This window comes from Heterodontus francisci, chromosome 13 (genome assembly GCF_036365525.1).
Source record: "Heterodontus francisci isolate sHetFra1 chromosome 13, sHetFra1.hap1, whole genome shotgun sequence".
NCBI classification, from domain to species: domain Eukaryota; kingdom Metazoa; phylum Chordata; class Chondrichthyes; order Heterodontiformes; family Heterodontidae; genus Heterodontus; species Heterodontus francisci.
The window spans coordinates 111,146,037-111,164,904 of record NC_090383.1 but is presented as its reverse complement, the minus strand read 5'-3'; the positions used below and the strand labels follow the sequence as shown (position 1 = coordinate 111,164,904).

At 46.2% G+C, this 18,868-nt stretch overlaps 1 protein-coding gene across 2 annotated transcripts in view; it reads left to right on the top strand.

Annotated features, from left to right (window-relative positions):
• kif26ba (kinesin family member 26Ba) overlaps positions 1–18,868 on the top strand; it is a 527,333-nt gene that overhangs the window by 285,157 nt on the left and 223,308 nt on the right. For both annotated transcript variants that reach the window (XM_068045423.1, XM_068045424.1), the window contains exon 10: positions 4,674–4,833. In XM_068045423.1, coding sequence (XP_067901524.1) covers positions 4,674–4,833 — 160 coding nt within the window. The remainder of the gene's footprint in view (positions 1–4,673; positions 4,834–18,868) is intronic.

The window sequence follows — 18,868 nt, the reverse complement described above, 5'->3', positions numbered from 1 at the left end:
ACCCCAGCAGGCCCAGGAATGTGCTTCTCCACCCCCTCACTGTCCAGTGATCAACATCCATTGTGGGTGGAATGTGTCAGGGAATGGTCCTTTGTCTACAAGCACCGTCTGTTAGTATGCAAATGTTTTCCACCCAAGTCTGGCAGCCCTTGTAACAGGCCTTCTCCTTCCCAGCAACAATTTGAAATTTAATGTCCATATGCGAAATTAATATGCCTCATTCTTGGCAGGTGGGGCCCAGCATAACACTAATTTCGCCAATCTATCCACATAACGGTTGACTTCAATAAACAAGGGAAGAGATGTTTAACTGGCTGCCAACTTGATCTCGTCCATGTTACTCTATCAAACAAAGTCAAAACTTACCTCTTACTTTTTCAATGCCAGTTTCAGTTTCAAATTAGCAATCCGCGACACTATTCATCTTAATATATCGACATAAATGGCTAACTGGGTGTGATTACATTGCACTAACTTTGCTGGGTGTTCAAATGGGTTCATAAACTGGGTGAAACAGGTCTGAGTAAATCCCAGAGTGAGTTCACAGCTCAAAGCTGCTCCAGAACAGCTATGTTTTAGTCTTATTTACATGGGCTTTGACAGCTCTCTAGTACATCGTCGAAGGGGATCATTCTTCATGTGAGAGCTATGGCCAAGGATGGAGGCAAGCTATGGGTTGTCATAGATTGTGCTTTCATCTGAAATCCACGCCTACTCACTCTCCAGCGGGGATCACAGAGTAACATTGAGAGATCAGAGTCACACTGAGGGATCGCTGAGTAACACTGAGGGATTACTGAATAACACTGAGGGATCAGACTCTCACTGAGGGATCGCTGCGTAACACTGACGAATCACGGAGTAACACTGAGGGATCGACTGAGGGATCAGTGAGTAACACCGAGGTGAATTGGTTCAGAGAAACTATTTGCTCTCAGATAGAAGTCACATTAATACATGCAGCTCAGGGCCTTGAGGTGGCCCACTGAGTAGAACATCAGGGGACATACGGAGGCCCTAAAAGGTAAGTTGTAAACTCATCTTTGCCTAGACTTTCTCCTGTGGGAGCACGAGGAGTGATCCTAGCTCCAGGGAGAGTTTAGGCCTCTGCTGGACAATCATGTCCTCCCCTACTTCCCAAACAAGGTAGCTTGCAGAACCTCCCCCTCCCCCCACACCCCAGAAACCTACCTTTGTGTTGGCAGGCAGCCGCTAGGCTTTCTGGCCTTTGCCTGCCAGTGGCTGTCCATATTAGGGGCTGGTAAGTGGGACATAAATGAGGCCAAGACATTAAAACAAATCCCATTTCATTCTGCTGGTTGCGGAGGTGTCATGCTGGGCCCCCACCTGCCAAGACTGAGGCATAAATTCACCATAAGGACATTAGATTTCAAATTGTTGCTGGGAAGGAGAAGGCCTGTTACAAGGGCTGCCAGAGTTGGATGGAAAACATTTGCACACTAATAGATGGTGCTTGTGTAGACAAAGGACCATTCCCTGACACATTCCACCCACGATAGATGTTGATCACTGGACAGTGAGGAGCTGGGGAAGCACATTCCAGGGCCTGCTGGGGTGATGCAATCCACAGGGGCCAGGACTGGTTGGACCATCTGGTCACATGACTAACTGGCTGTTCCAGAGTTTTTTGAACTAGCCACAGAGCGTTTAAACTCAAAAAGACTGTTTGCTCCTGGACTGAGAAGATTGCTCCTGCCTTCTCACAAGCCTCTGAATTCACTGAAGCCACATGAACCCCAAGAGAGAAAAGTCTCCTACAGTAAACAAGGTTTAAGAAGAATACTGGGCCCCAACGAAAAACAAAATCTACCTACAATCAAGGACTCTACAGTGAGCTCGAAGAACCGAAACAAAAACTCTTCAGATATTGCCTCAAACTTTTCCACTTTATTTTTCTTCTGCTGTTTTCTGTCTCTATCTGCATGTGTGTATCGCGTATGCATGCTAGCGTGGGTGCATTGTGTATCCGTAGGCATTAACCGAATTAGAGTTCACGTTCAAGTTTAATAAATTCCAACTTTTCTTCTTTAAACCTGAGAAAACCTGTTTGTGCTGGTTTCTTTGCCTTATAATTGGAAAGCTTGAACCAGGATTCACCAAAGGGGAGCTCAAAATATGATGTGTTTAAAATTAAACCCTGTTATGGTAAGACCAGGTGAAGGCTGAGAGGGACCCCTAGACACCTTTCTCACCTGGTCGTAATACTAGGGTTATTGTCCTTAGAGAAGAGAAGATTGACAGGAGATTTGATAGAGGTGTTCATGAGGGGTCTGGACAGAGTAGATGGGGAGAAACTGTTCCCATTGGTAGAAGGATCAAGAACCAGAGGACACCGATTTAAGATGAATGACAAAAGAATCAATAGCGACATGAGGAAAACTTTTTTATGCAGCGAGTGTTGAGGATCTGGAATGTACTGCCTGAGAGTGTGGTGGAGGCAGGTTCAATTGTGGTTTTCAAAAGGGAATTGGAAAACTATCTGAAAAGAAGATTTTGCAGGGCTACGGGGAAAGGGTGGGGGTATGGGCCTAGGTGAGTTTCTCTTGCAGAGAGCTGGCATGGGCTTGACGGGCCAAAAGGCCTCCTTCTGTGCTGTAACCATTCTATGATTCATTCTATAACGTAAAATAAAACTGGGGAGAGATGTAAACAGGCTGCTGACTCGCTATCACCCACTTTACAATATCACCCAAAAAAAATCTATCTCAAGTGTCACCGTCAGTGTCATAGAACATTACATAGAACATTACAGCGCAGTACAGGCCCTTCAGCCCTCGATGTTGTGCCGACCTGTGAAACCATCTGACCTACACTATTCCATTTTCATCCATATGTCTATCCAATGACCACTTAAATGCCCTTAAAGTTGGCGAGTCTACTACTGTTGCAGGCAGGGCGTTCCACGCCCCTACTACTCTCTGAGTAAAGAAACTACCTCTGACATCTGTCCTATATCTATCACCCCTCAACTTAAAGCTATGTCCCCTCGTGTTTGCTATCACCATCCGAGGAAAAAGGCTCTCACTATCCACCCTGTCCAACCCTCTGATTATCTTATATGTCTCTATTAAGTCACCTCTTCTCCTCCTTCTCTCTAACGAAAACAACCTCAAGTCCCTCAGCCTTTCCTCGTAAGACCTTCCCTCCATACCAGGCAACATCCTAGTAAATCTCCTCTGCACCCTTTCCATAGCTTCCACATCCTTCCTATAATGCGGTGACCAGAACTGCACGCAATACTCCAGGTGCGGCCGCACCAGAGTTCTGTACAGCTGCAGCATGACCTCGTGGCTCCTAAACTCGATCCCCCTACTAATAAAAGCTAACACACCATATGCCTTAACAGCTCTATTAACCTGGGTGGCAACTTTCAGGGATTTATGTACCTGGACACCAAGATCTCTCTGCTCATCTACACTACCAAGAATCTTCCCATTAGCCCAGTATTCTGCAATCCTGTTACTCCTTCCGAAGTGAATCACCTCACACTTTTCTGCATTAAACTCCATTTGCCATCTCTCAGCCCAGCTCTGCAGCCTATCTATGTCCCTCTGTAACCTACAACATCCTTCGGCACTATCCACAACTCCACCGACCTTCGTGTCATCCGCAAATTTACTAACCCACCCTTCTACACCCTCATCCAGGTCATTTATAAAAATGACAAACAGCAGTGGCCCCAAAACAGATCCTTGCGGTACACCACTAGAAACTATACTCCAAGATGAACATTTACCATCAACCACCACCCTCTGTCTTCTTTCAGATAGCCAATTTCTGATCCAAAGCACTAATTCACCTTCAATCCCATACTTCTGTATTTTCTGCAATAGCCTACCGTGGGGAACTTTATCAAACGCCTTACTGAAATCCATATAGACCACATCCACGGCTTTACCCTCATCCACCTGTTTGGTCACCTTGTCAAAAAACTCAATAAGGTTTGTGAGGCACGACCTACCCTTCACAAAACCGTGCTGACTATCTCTAATGAACTTATTCTTTTCAAGATGATTATAAATCCTATCTCTATGTCATGTTTAAGAATTATCAGCAATATTCACAACTTTCTGCTATTTGCTGTCCCCTGTTATTCTGTTTAAACCCTGACCTCTCTCTGTTGAGTTGATTGGTTTGTCCATAGCGAATCTCATTGAGGATGTCATCGGCATTCTTATTGAAACAGGTTAAAAACCAATGGGATTGCACCATGCAATGCCGCTGGCGAGTTCATTGCGATGTTCGCACCAAGCTCTTCCTGTTTCACATTAGAATGATCATTGAAATAGGGACAGAGGAGTTTCAATGTGTGTGTTATTAATATCGCCAGCACCATTTCAAGCTCTAGCAGAGCTTTGCAGGAAGGACCAGTGGAAGGTTCAGCTGTTGATAGTTTAGAATCTTGTATAGACAGTACAGGCCTGCTTGGGAAGAACCCTATAATGGAAAGGAGGTATATTATTCTTCAGGGCAGTGGTGTTGGTTTACTGCGTTCCCATCGAATAGACTGCCGGCTGGCGACTGTATATTGCAGTTGATAAATGTCTGATCAGCAGTTGAGGGGCTTAATGAGGAGCCGTTCTTTCAGCAGGGTTTTCATGGCCATAGAATAACTGACTGATCTGATCTCTTTTATCCTCTTCTGCCGGCAGTGTCAGGAGGTCGCAGCCGCTTACACCTCATTGACTTGGGCAGCTGTGTAAAAGTGCTGAGCAAAAGTCGTGAGGGGGGCTCTGGGCTCTGCCTCTCCCTGTCCGCACTGGGAAATGTCATCCTGGCTCTCGTCAATGGCACCAAGCACATTCCCTACAAGTAAGCAGTCTTCTGTCATCACCGACCGCAACTGTGAATGTATCTGTGTAACTGTGTTTGTCGTTCCATGTGTGACTGTGTCCGCATGTGCTTGTCTACATGTGCATGTCGGTGTGTGTGTGTCTGTACATGTATGTGTGCCTGTGCGTGTATGCCTGTTTGTGTGTGTGTGTCTGTGTTTTATTTATATATATTTATATATATATATGTGAGTATATATTTCATATTTATATGTGTGCGCTTATTCAAATTTATGTTTTTCGAGAGAGCTCCAAGTAAAGATACACCAGACACATCGGAGTAAAATCACATTATCTTTTTAGAGCTCAGAGAGTATAGGATTTGAGTGGAGTGTTTTCTGCAGCCTGTAAACTGTAAAGATCGCGAGTTAAACAATGCAGCACCTTCCTTCCATCAACAGGGGCTGCATTTGAGAATAAGCACAGTTTGCACTGTCCACATGTCCCATTACTGCATCTGGAAGAAGAAATATGTCAACAACTTTAACAAATGACTCCCTCTAAATATTCTTTGGGTTCCTTTAGAGAACAAATACACTTAATGCGGTGACCCGAGTGCCAGTAAATTCATCCACCAGCAATGATTAATGAGAGCAGTATGTCAAAGACTGCTCTCCACTTTCGCACCAATAATGATTCCTTAGGTCTCATTGAGGTGGAAATTCAAAAGTTCCTGCATCAGGCTGGGGCCTTGCACAAAGACCGGTGCACATCTGGAAATCAGTTGTTGGCAAGCTATTCAACTACAGAGCCCATCGAATCGCTGTCTACCTCTCGTGCTTGTTGCACGTCCACCTGCACGTGTTTCTCACCACTGGCCACTGGATGGTAGTAAGATCTGGGAGCGTGGACCAATTCTATCCCTCCCTCGTCCAAGAACACTGAGGTCAATTGTGGCCTCCTCCTGTCCCTCCCACCAGCACCATCTCTGCCCCGAGGCGAGATCACGGAACTCAGCACGGACCATGAGGTAGAAATTCATCTGGACACGTTTCCAGGTCTAGCCCCGCAAAGCCCCAGGCAGCCCAGAATTAGGCCTTAGGCCTCTTAACGTTTTATGCGTGAGTTGCATTTGCAAGTGCCATGTGTCAAGGGTACGTCTCGGGTTTGGAGCCGACACAGGGGAGGCTGATTGCGAAGACCTTGGGATTAGGGAAGTGTCCTCCTGCTCCTCCTGGCTCTGCTGAAAGGTTTAAATTTACCTCAAAAGTTACCTCTCGTTGGCAAATGCTGAGGAGCAGAGCAGGCCCGACAGTTGGTCCACTCAGTGGCAGGGTTCAAAGTCTCAGGATAACAGGACGATCATTTATGAGGAGAAATTTCTTCACTCAAAGGGCTGTGAATCCGTGGAATTCTCTGCCCCAGAGGGTTGGGATGCTCCATCTTTGAGTATATTTAAGACTGAGATAGGGAGATTTTTCTTCTCTCGGGCAATCACGAGATATGGGGAGCAGGTGGGAAAGTGGAGTTAAGGTAGACGATCAACCGTATTGAATGGTGGAGCAGGCTCGAGGCACCGTACGGTCTACTCCTGCGCCTATATCTTATGTTCCTATGTGAGATGCAATGGTGATGTCACTAAACTAGTAATCTAGAGGCCCAGGCTAACGGCCTAGGTACACAGGTTCAAATCCCACCATGGCAGCTGGTGGAATTTAAATTCAACTAATTAATAAAAAAAAATCTGGAATTGAAAGCTGGTTTCAGTAATGGTGCCATGAAACTATCATTGATTGTTGTAAAAACCCATTTAGTTCACTAATGTCCTTTAGGGAAGGAAATCTGCTGTCCTTACCTGCTCTGGCCTACATGTGACTCCAGACCCACAGCAATGTGGTTGACTCTTAACTGCCCTCTGAAATGGCCTAGCAAGCCACTCAGTTGTCAAGGGCGATTAGGGATGGGCAACAAATGCTGCCCTTGCCAGCGACGCCCTCATCCCATGTAAGATTTTTTTTAAATTAACATGTTAATGAGTCCTAGCGCCTGTTTTAGGTGGCCACCCAAAATGCCTGTTTATCTGGAATAGTCAGTATGGGAGTGTTGCCTGGGTGGCATCTGAAGCAATTCCCATTTGTGCAACAGTCAAGTCTATAGATTTGAACAATGACTAGATGGAAAATCCAGATCCTTTTTGATTTAGCTAAGAGTTTCCAGTTAAGGTTTGTCAAAATTGAGCTTTGGCTTCGAAGGAATTCATTTGGCCCAACACTCAACTGTAATTAATTAATTAATTGCTTAGTGATTATTCCTCCGATAAACGACCTGGCTCAAACTCGAAGATTCCATTCACTGTGGTCAAAACTAATGTAGGTTCAGCAAACCCAATCACGTTAGGGCTTCTCACAACAGGGTCCTCAAAACCACCTTTTCTCACAGTGCACACATCAAAATAGTAACCCCCTGCTCTGAACAGTAATCCCTCAGGTCCATGGTTTACACCCTCGTGTGTTCCAGTCTCCATTCTCTACCCACTCCAGTGTGTAAGGTTGGTTAATATACTCCAGTTTCCATAGTCTACATTCCCAGGGGCCCATAATTTGATTTATATGCCCCAGTGTGCATTTAAGTTCAAGAGCACTTGACACTTTCTTTATCATTTACCCATATTCCAATCGGTACCTCGGACTGGCCATTTCTCCCTTACCTGGCTCCCCTACATACCCCTGTTTCTGGTTGGTTAAGGCTGGAACCCTCAAATGACCTTAATTTAGCTTTTTTTTTAAGGATTGAATTTGTTTTGTTCCTTCACCTGGATCTATAGCTGAAGAAGAAGACAGCTATAAGCTTATAAAAACCCCAAGCCTCCCATCCTCACTGCACCTCCATCTGCAGATATTTAATAAATCTAGACAGTTTCCACCATTCTAGAGCCTTCTACAAGTGGCTCACATTTGCAAACACAAAAGGCAGGGAATATTCATAGCTTCTGCTAGAATTTTGAAAACTATATTATTCATTAATATTCCAATCTGGAAAGCCTGTGTCTTTTAAATACTCCCCGTTTTGTATGTAAGGTATGAAACTAAATGCATCTTTGTACAAATTGGCTGTAGACTAAATATAGGATCAACACCAACATTCTCAAGCATTCATAGACTACTTGCTAATCTGAGGGGCTTCAGCCACATTCCTTCTAATTGACTTACAAAGGCTATTTTAGTGACAATCAATGAAATGGTGAGGTCTCCTTTGCCTTAAATAGAAAATGAAGTCTGCTTTTAGAACAAGTTAAAGGCGTGATAGCTTAATGTCTGTTGAGGGAGAATGGCAGTTTCCGCTTTGGGCATAATTGGCAATCTGGTGCAAATTATGCCCCGCAATTGCACTAGTATTCAAAAGTGTCTTTATTCTCAAGTTTCCTCTCAAAATCATTTGCATATTGGCGGACATCAAATCTGCCATGATGCAGTACAATTAGGCAGCGTTTGAGAACATAATTATTTTTTCAAAACGTTTTTGCTTTTGAAGAATATTCCTTGATATATTTAAGGGGTAACCTGGTTCAGTTTGATTAATACAGCTGAAAATGGGTTTATCACCAACTAGCCCACCAGATTTGCATAACTGAAAATGACTTTAATAAACTACTCTGAACTATTTGCTAGTTTCATTAATGTACACTAGTCCAAGAGGTGAAGAGCCAGCAGACCTCACTCTTTGCCAAGGAGGCCTCCAAGATCATCTTCCGGTCCAGAGTCCGCTCCGTTGAGCAGGATGAGATGTGTTTGCGTTTATTCTTCCAATAGGTACACAGAGAGAGCTCTGTTATCAGCAGCCTGGAGGAAGAGGATGACTCGGTGACGTCTTCACAGCGCGACATACTAAGGATCAGCAAATCCTTTTATGCTGGGCTGTACGACGTGAAGCCCTCGGACAGCACGGCCTCCCAGTCCTTCCTGTCATCTATCACGGAGGTCTTAGATGATTAGCATGAGGGAGAGACTGGACAAGCCGCTAACTCTAGATGAGCTGACAGGTCCTTCGAGACGAGTAAAACTCCCGGAAGAGACGGCTTACCGGTCGAGTTGTATTCGGCCCTGTGGGACTGGGTCGGCCCGGACCCGCTGGAAGTGTACGAGAATATGCTTCTGGCCGGCAGCATGTCAGAATCCGTGAGGAAAAGCATCATCACCCTCGTCTACAAGCGGAAGGGGGAGAGGGCGGAAATCAGAAATTGGTGGCCCATCTCACTGCTTAATGTTGACTACAATATTCTGTCCAAAGTTATCGCCAGTTGGGTCAAGTCTGCTCTGGAGTTGGTGATTCACCCTGACCAGACCTGCACTGCACCCGGCAGGAAGATCTCTCATAGTCTCCCGCTACTCAGGGATACGATCGCCTATGTACGGGACAGGGGGGTGGACACCTGCCTCATCAGCTTGGAGCAGGAGAAGGCTTTTGACATGATGGATGTGCTCTCCAAAATGAGGAGGGAATCTGCAATTGGATCCAACTGCTCTACACAAACATCAGTAGCACAGTCTTCATTCAATGGATGGGAATCAGAAAGTCAGACAGGGCTGTCCTCTCTCCCCTGTCTTGTTTGTTTGCTGCATTGCACCTTTTGCTGAGTCCATTAGGAAGGATGCGGGCATAAGAGGGGTGACAATCCCAGGCAGTGGAGGCACTCGGGTAAAAGTCTCCCTGTACATGGACAACGTCACCGTCTTCTGCTCGGATCTGTGTCCGTTCACAGGCTGATGAGCATCTGCGACCAGTTCGAACTGGCTTTGGGAGCCAAAGTAAATTGTGGCAAGTGCGAGGCCATGTTCATTTGGAACTGGGCTGACCAACCCTTTATCCCCTTCACCGTCAGGTCAGACTACCTGAAGGGGCTGGGGATATGGTTCAGAGGGACCTGGCGTGTGCCAAAGCCTGGAAGGATCAAGTAGCCAGGGTACACCATAAACTGAGCATGTGGGAGCAGCGATCTCTCTCCATTGCAGGTAAGAACCTGGTCATCAGGTGCGAGGCACTCATGTTGTTGCTGTATGTGGTGCAGGTCTGGCCCATACCCCACTCCTGCGCGTGGCGGTCACCTGAGCCATTTTACGCTTTATCTGGAGATCCAAAATGGACCGGCTCCGGAGGGACATGATGTTCAAACCTCTGGATAAAGGGGAAAAGACGTACCCAACGTTGCCGTCATCCTGATGACCACCTTCATGTGCGGCTGCATCAAGCTGTGCATCGAGCCCCTGTACGCAAACACCAAGTGTCACTACATGTTGAGGTTCTATCTGTCCCCTGTGTTGCGAAGGATGGGTCTGGTCACATTGCCACGGTATACTCCATCCAGTTGGACCGTGCCGTACCACCTATCCTTCGTGGAACAGTTTGTGCAGAAAAACACCTTTGACCACCAATCCATCAGGCAGTGGTCTGCACAGAATGTCCTCAAGGCCCTACAGGAAAAGGAGATGGTTCCCTGAGCAGACTGCCAAAGTCATTTGGTAGAATGCCTCATCGCCAGAACTTTCAAACAAGCATCAAGACGTAGCTTGGCTGGTGGTGAGAAGGGCCCTCCCAGTCAGATCCTTCCTGCACACCCTAAATCTTACCACCTGTGGTAAGGCTGCCCTTGAGGTGGCTGTGGTGGGGAAGAGACTGTTACCCATCTCCTTCTGGAATGTGCTTTTGCAAGCAAGTGTTGAAAGAGATGCAGTGGTTTTTGTCGAGGATCATCCCAAGCAGCTCTGTAACACAGGAGTCCGATGAAGGGTCACTGACCCGAAACGTTAACTCTGCTTCTCTTTCCACAGATGCTGCCAGACCTGCTGAGTGGTTCCAGCATTTCTTGTTTTTATTTCAGATTTCCAGCATCGGCAGTATTTTGTTTTTATATTAGTCTGTGCTCTACGGTCTGTTCCCAGGGTCAAATGTCAACTGCTGCTAGAGGACCATCAATTCGGTGAAAAACGCTCTTTGGTCTGCCCAAAACTTGCTGGTCTTCCAGAGCAAAGAGTTGTCCATGACCGAATGTTGCAGACTGGCACATTCCAAGGTCCAGGACTACGTGCTGAGGGATGCACTAAAGCTTGGGGCAGCTGCCGCAAAGACTCAATGGGGAAGGGCCACTGTGTAAGGTCCTCCCGCCAGACTGAACCAAGGGGCTGGAACCTGTGTAAAACCTCTCGAGCTGTATGCACCTAAATATGGTTTTGCTGTGTAATGCAAATGTACATTGCATGTAAAATGGAATAGAAGAGTTGTGAGGCAACTCTCGTTCTGAATTGAAGAAACTGATTTCCTTTGTACTTTCTGGAATGTGAACTTGGTGCTGTTTTGTAATGAATTTTTTACAGCTTTTTATGAATAAAGTATATTTTTGGAAAAAAGAATTAGTGTCCACTAGTCAGTTCCTTAGACAAAAAAATGAATGTCTTTACAATGTACCTAATAGTGCCCTTGGGGCTAAAAAAAAGATTAATGGTAAGAGCCTCCTTGAAGGCCTGCAAATTGGAGCAATTAGCAGAAACTTGCTGTAGCGATTAATTCGATCTGGTGAGTTTGATGGGCAGGGCCAGCTTCTAGCACAATGTTTTTTAAACTAGCATCAAGGATTGCAGAAACTTGATTTGCGCTGGACATAATTTGCGCTTGAAATTCCATGATCTTTTGCACTGGTTTGACCGATTTCAGGCGAATTGAGCTGAAGGTAACAGTGTACCCTAGCGGAAATACATTGCTTTTGGCACAGCTGCTTATATTTAACTATGTGAGCCACTGTGCAAAGGGAGCATTGGACACCGAGCAGGAGTTTGGGAGGAGGGCCAGCGGAGGCTGGCTTCGAGGTAGCATTTTGCTAATGGAACAGGGCCAAGGAGCCTCGGGGAGAATTATGGACCAGTACGGGAATGCGACTGAAGGACCTGCCACTGATGGCGGATGAGAGGGAGGGGAGGCTACACAGAAGGCTGGAGTCAGCAAAGCTAAGGGTCCCTTCACACCTGCCAGCAAGTTAGTGACATCCTTCTGAGACAGTGACGCGATTTGATACAGTTTGCATAGTGGCATCACAGCATTTAGCAAACGGCAGAGGAAAGGTTTGTTGAAAACTTTTTAATGAAACCATTTACTAGGAGAAAAGAAAGACTTACATTTATAGACAGCACCTTTCACAATCCCAAGTGCATTACAGCCAATGAAGTATCTTCGAAGTGTAGTCACTGTTGTAATGTAGGAAATCTGTGCACAGCAAGCTCCCACAAACAGCAATGTGATAATGGCCAGATCATCTGTTTTAGTGATGTTGATTGATGGATAAATATTGGCCAGGACAACGGGGTTAACTCCCCTGCTCTTCTTTGAATAGTGCCATGGGATCTTTTACATCCACCTGAGAGGACAGACAGGGCCTCGGTTTAATGCCTCATCCGAAAGGTGGCCCCTCTGACGGTGCAGCATTCCCACTGTACTGCACTGGAGTGTCAGCTTAGATTATGGGCCTCAAGTCCCTGGAATGAGGCTTGAACTCACAACTTTCTGACTCAAAGTCATTAGGATTGCCAACTCTGGTCAGACGATACCCTAGAGATTTTGTCATGTGACCTCCCGTCTTCAAACAGCCACCCCGACTCCTCCGTCATTGGTTGCCTGACAAGTCCATCCTCACAGCACCCCTCCTTCCCAAGGCCGATTGGAAAGCAAACAGTCTCTTCATTACCCGATTAGATGATACTTGACTGTCAGTCAAACAGCTTCCTTTCCCCACTCCCAATATTTTTATAACTAATTAACAAAAGCGTTGGAGGAATATGAAGGACAAAACAGCTAACTTTAAAACACCCCTATGATTTTTCTCCTGGAGCTGTGTACAGCCGTATTTTGGAGAATAATCTTTAATTCGTGGAGAATCCAGAGCAATCCTGGAGGGGTGGATAACCTTATCAAGGTGCGGTGATGTTCTCGTTGGTTAGGCAGGATGAGATATTAAGGTGTTGAGCTGGTGATTGTGTTGGATTCCTTCAATAAAGTATCACCTGGGGACGCAGTGGTCAGTTCTAAGGGACCTTAATTACTAAGGAGCACTCCTGAGGGAACTGGCTATTGCACGGCTAAGGGAGTTCCAAGAGCTGGGAATTCCAGAACTAAGGATCATAGCGACTGCGCTCTTATGTTTCATTGCCCTGTAAAATAAATCAGTAGAAGTTGCTCAGAAATGAAAGGGAAGGCTTTTATAGGCCAGCAGATGGGCAAGATTGCCGTCGGTTACTGCTGTATTTGCTAGTGGATCACCAGGCCTGATGCCACGGACCAAGGTTTTATATCGCAAATAAGAAAAATACAGTTTCCTATTTTTTTATTTGGCCCACCTGGGCCTGTCATTCAAAATGACCTCACTCTAGGGAATGTGGGTCAGAACAGGAGTACACTACAGGAAGCTTTATCATTTCCATAATACTTTTATCTCAGAAGAGAATGGTTCTTTAACATGCATCTAAGTGTGCTTGGAGTAATCTGCTTGGGGTGTTTTAAAATGCAGTTAACATCATTAAACACAGATTGGCCACTCTGTGAAACTCTAATTACTGGGATCTGGTTTACACATTAAGTAGGCCTCACTATTTCTATATGGTAGGAATACAGCAGGAATCTGGCATCAGTTGGGTTGAGTTGATATTTTGCCTCTGAGTAAGTAGATCATGGGTTTGAGACCCATAGCAGGGATTAAACACCTAGGCCGGAATTTTACATTGGATGGGAGGCCCTGCCCACCGGCCAAAAATTCAGGGGCGAGTCCGCCTCTGCTGGGCCTTGGAGCCACACTACGATTTTTCATGGCACAGGCCCTTAATTGGCCTTGGGTGGGACTTCCTCCCCTCTGAGTCAGGAAGTCCCGCCTCCAAGAGCTGCCGGCCAATCTGTGGGCTGGCTGCTCTCAGTCCCAGCAGTGCCACCGGGAGCAGTGGCCACTGCTGGGATGGCACCCAGACATAGCAGCAAGAGGGACGCTGGCCCCGGAAGAGCAGTAAGTATCTGGGGCGTCGGGGGTGGGGGGTAGTGTTGTGTAGTGGAGGCGGTTGGGCCATGGGTTGGGCCATGGGTGGGGCCCTCTGTAGGGCACAGGGTGCCCAATCAGGAGGCCCCCCCCCCCCCACCTCAATTGCATGCCGGCTGCTGGTAATATACCAGCAGTTAATTGGCCACTTAAGGGCCTTGATTGGCCTGAGGCGGGTGGGGCGTTTCTCGCCACATAAAATTGCAGCAGGGGTGGGAAGACGTCGGGAACAGTTTTATGCCCCCCTCCTTCACCAGCCCACTCCTGGGGGTGGGGGGGGGGGGGTGCGGCGGGGTCATAAAACTCTGGCCCTAATCTGGGTTGACACTTTGGTGCAGTGCTGAGGGAGTGCTGCACAGTCAGAGGTGCCATGTTTTATGATGAGACGTTGCACTGAAGTCCTCTATGCCCATCGAGGTGGATGCTAATGATCACTTGGTACCTGTTTGAAGAGCTGGGAGTGCTCTGGGTTGAGATTATTGTTCAATCAGGTGAGGTCATTCATCTGAATGTCGTTTGTGGGGAATCGTTGTTGCAGATTTGCTGCCATGATTGTTCCACAAAACACTGATTTAAACGTAAGATGCTCAAAGATTAACTTTGTGTAACCAGTCTGGTTTCACAAGCTATGTTATCATGTAACAGTAATCTTTATTTCATTAGGGCTTCACAGGCCTACATTACATCTTTTCACCAGCTGGCTTTCATTCCTGCTTGCAGCCTGAGTTCATTGTGAGCGGGCTTTTTCCCCCCTCTCTTGTCCGTATCCCAGGGAGGGCGTATTAGAGAAAGTGTTTGATTGCAGTGATGTTTTTGCAACTCTGTACTTATCATACCTGTCTATAATAAAGGGTGGAATGACTCCCTAACCTCCCCCCCTCCCCCCTCAATAGTAACTCTGAAAGAAAAGAGAGAGGGTGAATAATAAGCCAAAGTCAGGCTGCTCTAGGCCCAGAGGTAGCAGTGTTAAAGCACAGATGCGTTTAGGGTAAGCTGGATAAATACATGAGTGAATACAAGGATATGCTAATAGGGTGAGATGAAGCAGAGTGGGAGGAGGCTTGTGTGGAGTATAAACACCAGCATAGACTAGTTGGGCCGAATGGCCTCTTTCTGTGCTGTAGACTCTAGGTTCAACAGGATGTAAACCTTCAAGACTAAATGTTTCCGCCGTTCTGGTGAATACGTGCGATGTCGAACACTGGATTTCTACTCAACTTGACTGTACTTGTGAAGCCACTTTTGGAATTTACCAATTGAGCTCCCTTGTGAAGAGACTGGGAGATGGATGACACTGCCTAAATCTGTGTCTGCAGAAAGTCATAAACGCCTCACTCCTGAACACAGAAACATAGGGACAGGAGGATGAGGCCATTCAGCCCCTTGAGCCTGTTTTACCATTTAATGAGATCATGGCTGATCTGAGCTTGGTGTCTTCAGGGAAGCAGTTGTGTCAAATGACCATGACACAAAAAACTATGGAACAAAATAAAGGGCACCTTGCCCATTTAGGCTATTCCTTAAAGTAGTGCAAATCTTACACAGGCTCTGCCCGTCTCACATAATCTCCCGAGTGAGATGTCAAAGCACGATTCCAATGTTCAAGGTGAATTTGGCAGATTTCCGCACCTCCCCCGATCCCGACCCCCGAAAGTTATAGTCTAAAGAAAGAAAGACTTTGCATTTATATACCGCCTTTCTCAACCTCAGGACGTCCTAAAGCGCTTTGCAGCCAATGAAGTACTTCTTTTCAAGTGTAGTCACTGTAGTAATGTAGAAAACGCAGGGCAGCCAACTTGTGCACAGCAAGCTCCCACAAGCAGCAATTTGATAACGACCAGATCATCTGTTTGTGTGATGTTGATTGAGGAATAAATATTGTACAAGACACTGGGGAAACTCCCCTGCATTTCTTTAAGCTACCTTACAGGCAGCAACACCTGCTGCTAACTTACAACCTCAACCTTGCTGACATGCTGACTTATCCAGTTCTGATCCAAGGGGCTTCCAAACTGTAATCCTAGGGCGGCACTTGTTGATGTTGAGAGCTGTGTCTCAGTGGATAGTGCTCTTGTCTCTGAGCCAGAAGGTGGTGGGTTCAAGAGACTTGACCACAGAAAACAAGGCTGATACTCAGTGCACTACTGAGGGAGTGCTGTACTGTCAGAGGTGCCGTCTTTCACAAAAAGCGTTAAACTGAGCTCTTTCTGCCCTCTCAAGTTGACGTAAACAATCCTATGGTACTAGTTTTGCCTTGTGTCCTGGACAATATTTATTCCTCAATCAACATCTGTCAAACTGATTATGTGTCATTACATTACAAAGTGACTTCACTTTGGAAGTACTTCATTGGTTGTAAAGTGCTTTGGAACGCCCTGATGTTATGAACGGTGCTATATAAATGCAAGTCTTTTATTCTCAATTACGTAATCAATCTTAAAAGAAACTTTGACACTTATTTAAGTGTTCGATTATTGTAATTTAAGTTATTATTTGTTTACTTTGGAAGTTAGTTTGGAAAGACCATCTGTTATAAGTTGGTGTCTTCATGTAATAGGGAATGAACACTTCTAGATTCTTGTAGATTCTTGTGGCTGCTGGTTGTTTTACTGGTCCTGGCACTTAACTAAAGTAGAGGAATGTTTATAAAATCACATACTATATCATCACAAGCAGCATTTATTTACATTTTGTATCCTGTCTTTCATCATTGCTTAAAGCATTAGAAGGGGTCATATTTTACAGTTAAAATATCCCTGATTAAATGCTTCCCTTTTCATAATAAGCACAGAATGAGGCTATTTTGATTTATGCCTGTTTTACTGCTTGCTCCGTACCCAAGTTGTTCTGACTTGCTAACTGCTCTCTACTCTTTGACTAATTTGTCTTGAAGATGTTTAACAGTTTCCTGGACAGTATTGACAGGGTACAGGGCTCTTCTTTCCTGCTAAATATTTAAACTGAGAGAGGAAGCTGTAAGCACATCTGTCATTTGGGAGGCAGAGAAATTTAGAAATGGCAGCTGTCAGCAAAGCCTATTTTTACCATGTTTAGAAAATGCACCATTTACAAAAATACAAACATTGAGTGACAGGAAAAGATCCCCAGCGAGTTAACATCCGTAGCACTTAAAGTAGCCAGACGCGCTGCACAAAGAACAGCCAGGTGCTATGCAAATGACTACTGGAAACACCTATGCAGTCGTATTCAGCTGGCCTCCAACACCAGAAACATCAGAGGAATGTATGATGACATTAAGAGAGCATTTGGGCCAACCATCAAGAAGATCGCCCCCCCTCAAATCTAAATCAGGGGACATAATCATTGACCAACGTAAGCAAATGGACCGCTGGGTGGAGCACTACCTAGAACTGTACTCCAGGGAAAATGTTGTCACTGATACTGCCATCAATGCAGCCCAGTCTCTGCCGGTCATGGATGAGCTGGACGAACAGCCAACAAAATCGGAACTCAGTGATGCCATTGATTCTCTAGCCAGCGGAAAAGCCCCTGGAAAGGACGGCATTACCCCTGAAATAATCGAGTGCCAAGCCTGCTATACTTTCAGCACTCCATGAACTGCTTTGCCTGTGCTGGGATGAGGGAGCAGTACCACAGGACATGCGCGATGCCAATATCATCACCCTCTATAAGAACAAGGGTGACCGCAGTGACTGTAACAACTACCGTGGAATCTCCCTGCTCAGCATAGTGGGGAAAGTCTTCACTCAAGTCGTTTTAAACAGACTCCAGAAGCTGGCTGAGCGTGTCTATCCTGAGGCACAGTGTGACTTTCGAGCAGAGATCCACCATTGACATGCTGTTCTCCCTTCGCCAGCTACAGGAGAAATGCCACGAACAACAGATGCCCCTCTATGTTGCTTTCATTGATCTCACCAAAGCCTTTGACCTCGTCAGCAGATGTGGTCTCTTCAGACTACTAGCAAAGATTGGATGTTCACCAAAGCTACTAAGTATCATCACCTCATTCCATGACAATATGAAAGGCACAATTCAGCATAGCGGTGCCTCATCAGACCCCTTTCCGATCCTGAGTGGCGTGAAACAGGGCTGTGTTCTCGCACCTATACTGTTTGGGATCTTCTTCTCACTGCTGCTCTCAAGTCTTCAGAAGAAGGAATTTTCCTCCACACAAGATCAGATGACAGGTTGTTCAACCTTGCTCGTCTTAGAGCGAAGACCAAAGTACGGAAGGTCCTCATCAGGGAACTCCTCTTTGCTGACGATGCTGCTTTAACATCCCACACAGAAGAGTGTCTGCAGAGACTCATCGACAAGATTGCGGCTGCCTGCAATGAATTTGATCTAACCATCAGCGTCAAGAAAACGAACATCATGGGACAGGACGTCAGAAATGCTCCAGCCATCAATATCGGCTACCACGCTCTGGAAGTGGTTCAAGAGTTCACCTACCTAGGCTCAACTATCTCCAGTAACCTGTCTCTCGGTGCAGAAATGAACAAGCACATGGGAAAGGCATCCGCTGCTATGTCCAGACTGGCCAAGAGGGTGTGGGAAAATGGTGCTCTGACACGGTGCACAAATGTCCAAGTGTATCAAGCCTCAGTACCTTGCTCTATGGCAGCGAGGCCTGGACAACGTATGTCAGCCAAGAGCGACGTCTCAACTCATTCCATTTTTGCTGCCTCCCGAGAATCCTTGGCATCAGGTGGCAGGACAGTATCTACAATGCAGAAGTCCTCGAGGCGGCCAACATCCCCAGCATATAGACCCTACTGAACCAGCGGTGCTTGAGATGGCTTGGCCATGTGAGCCGCATGGAAGATGGCAGGATCCCCAAGCACACATTGTACAGCAAGCTCGTCACTGGTATCAGACCCACTGGCCGTCCATTTCTCCGCTTTAAAGATGTCAGCAAATGCGACATGAAGTCCTGTGACATTGATCACAAGTTGTGGGAGTCAGTTGCCAGTGATCGCCAGAGCTGGCGGACAGCCATAAAGGCGGGGCTAAAGTGTGGCGAGTCGAA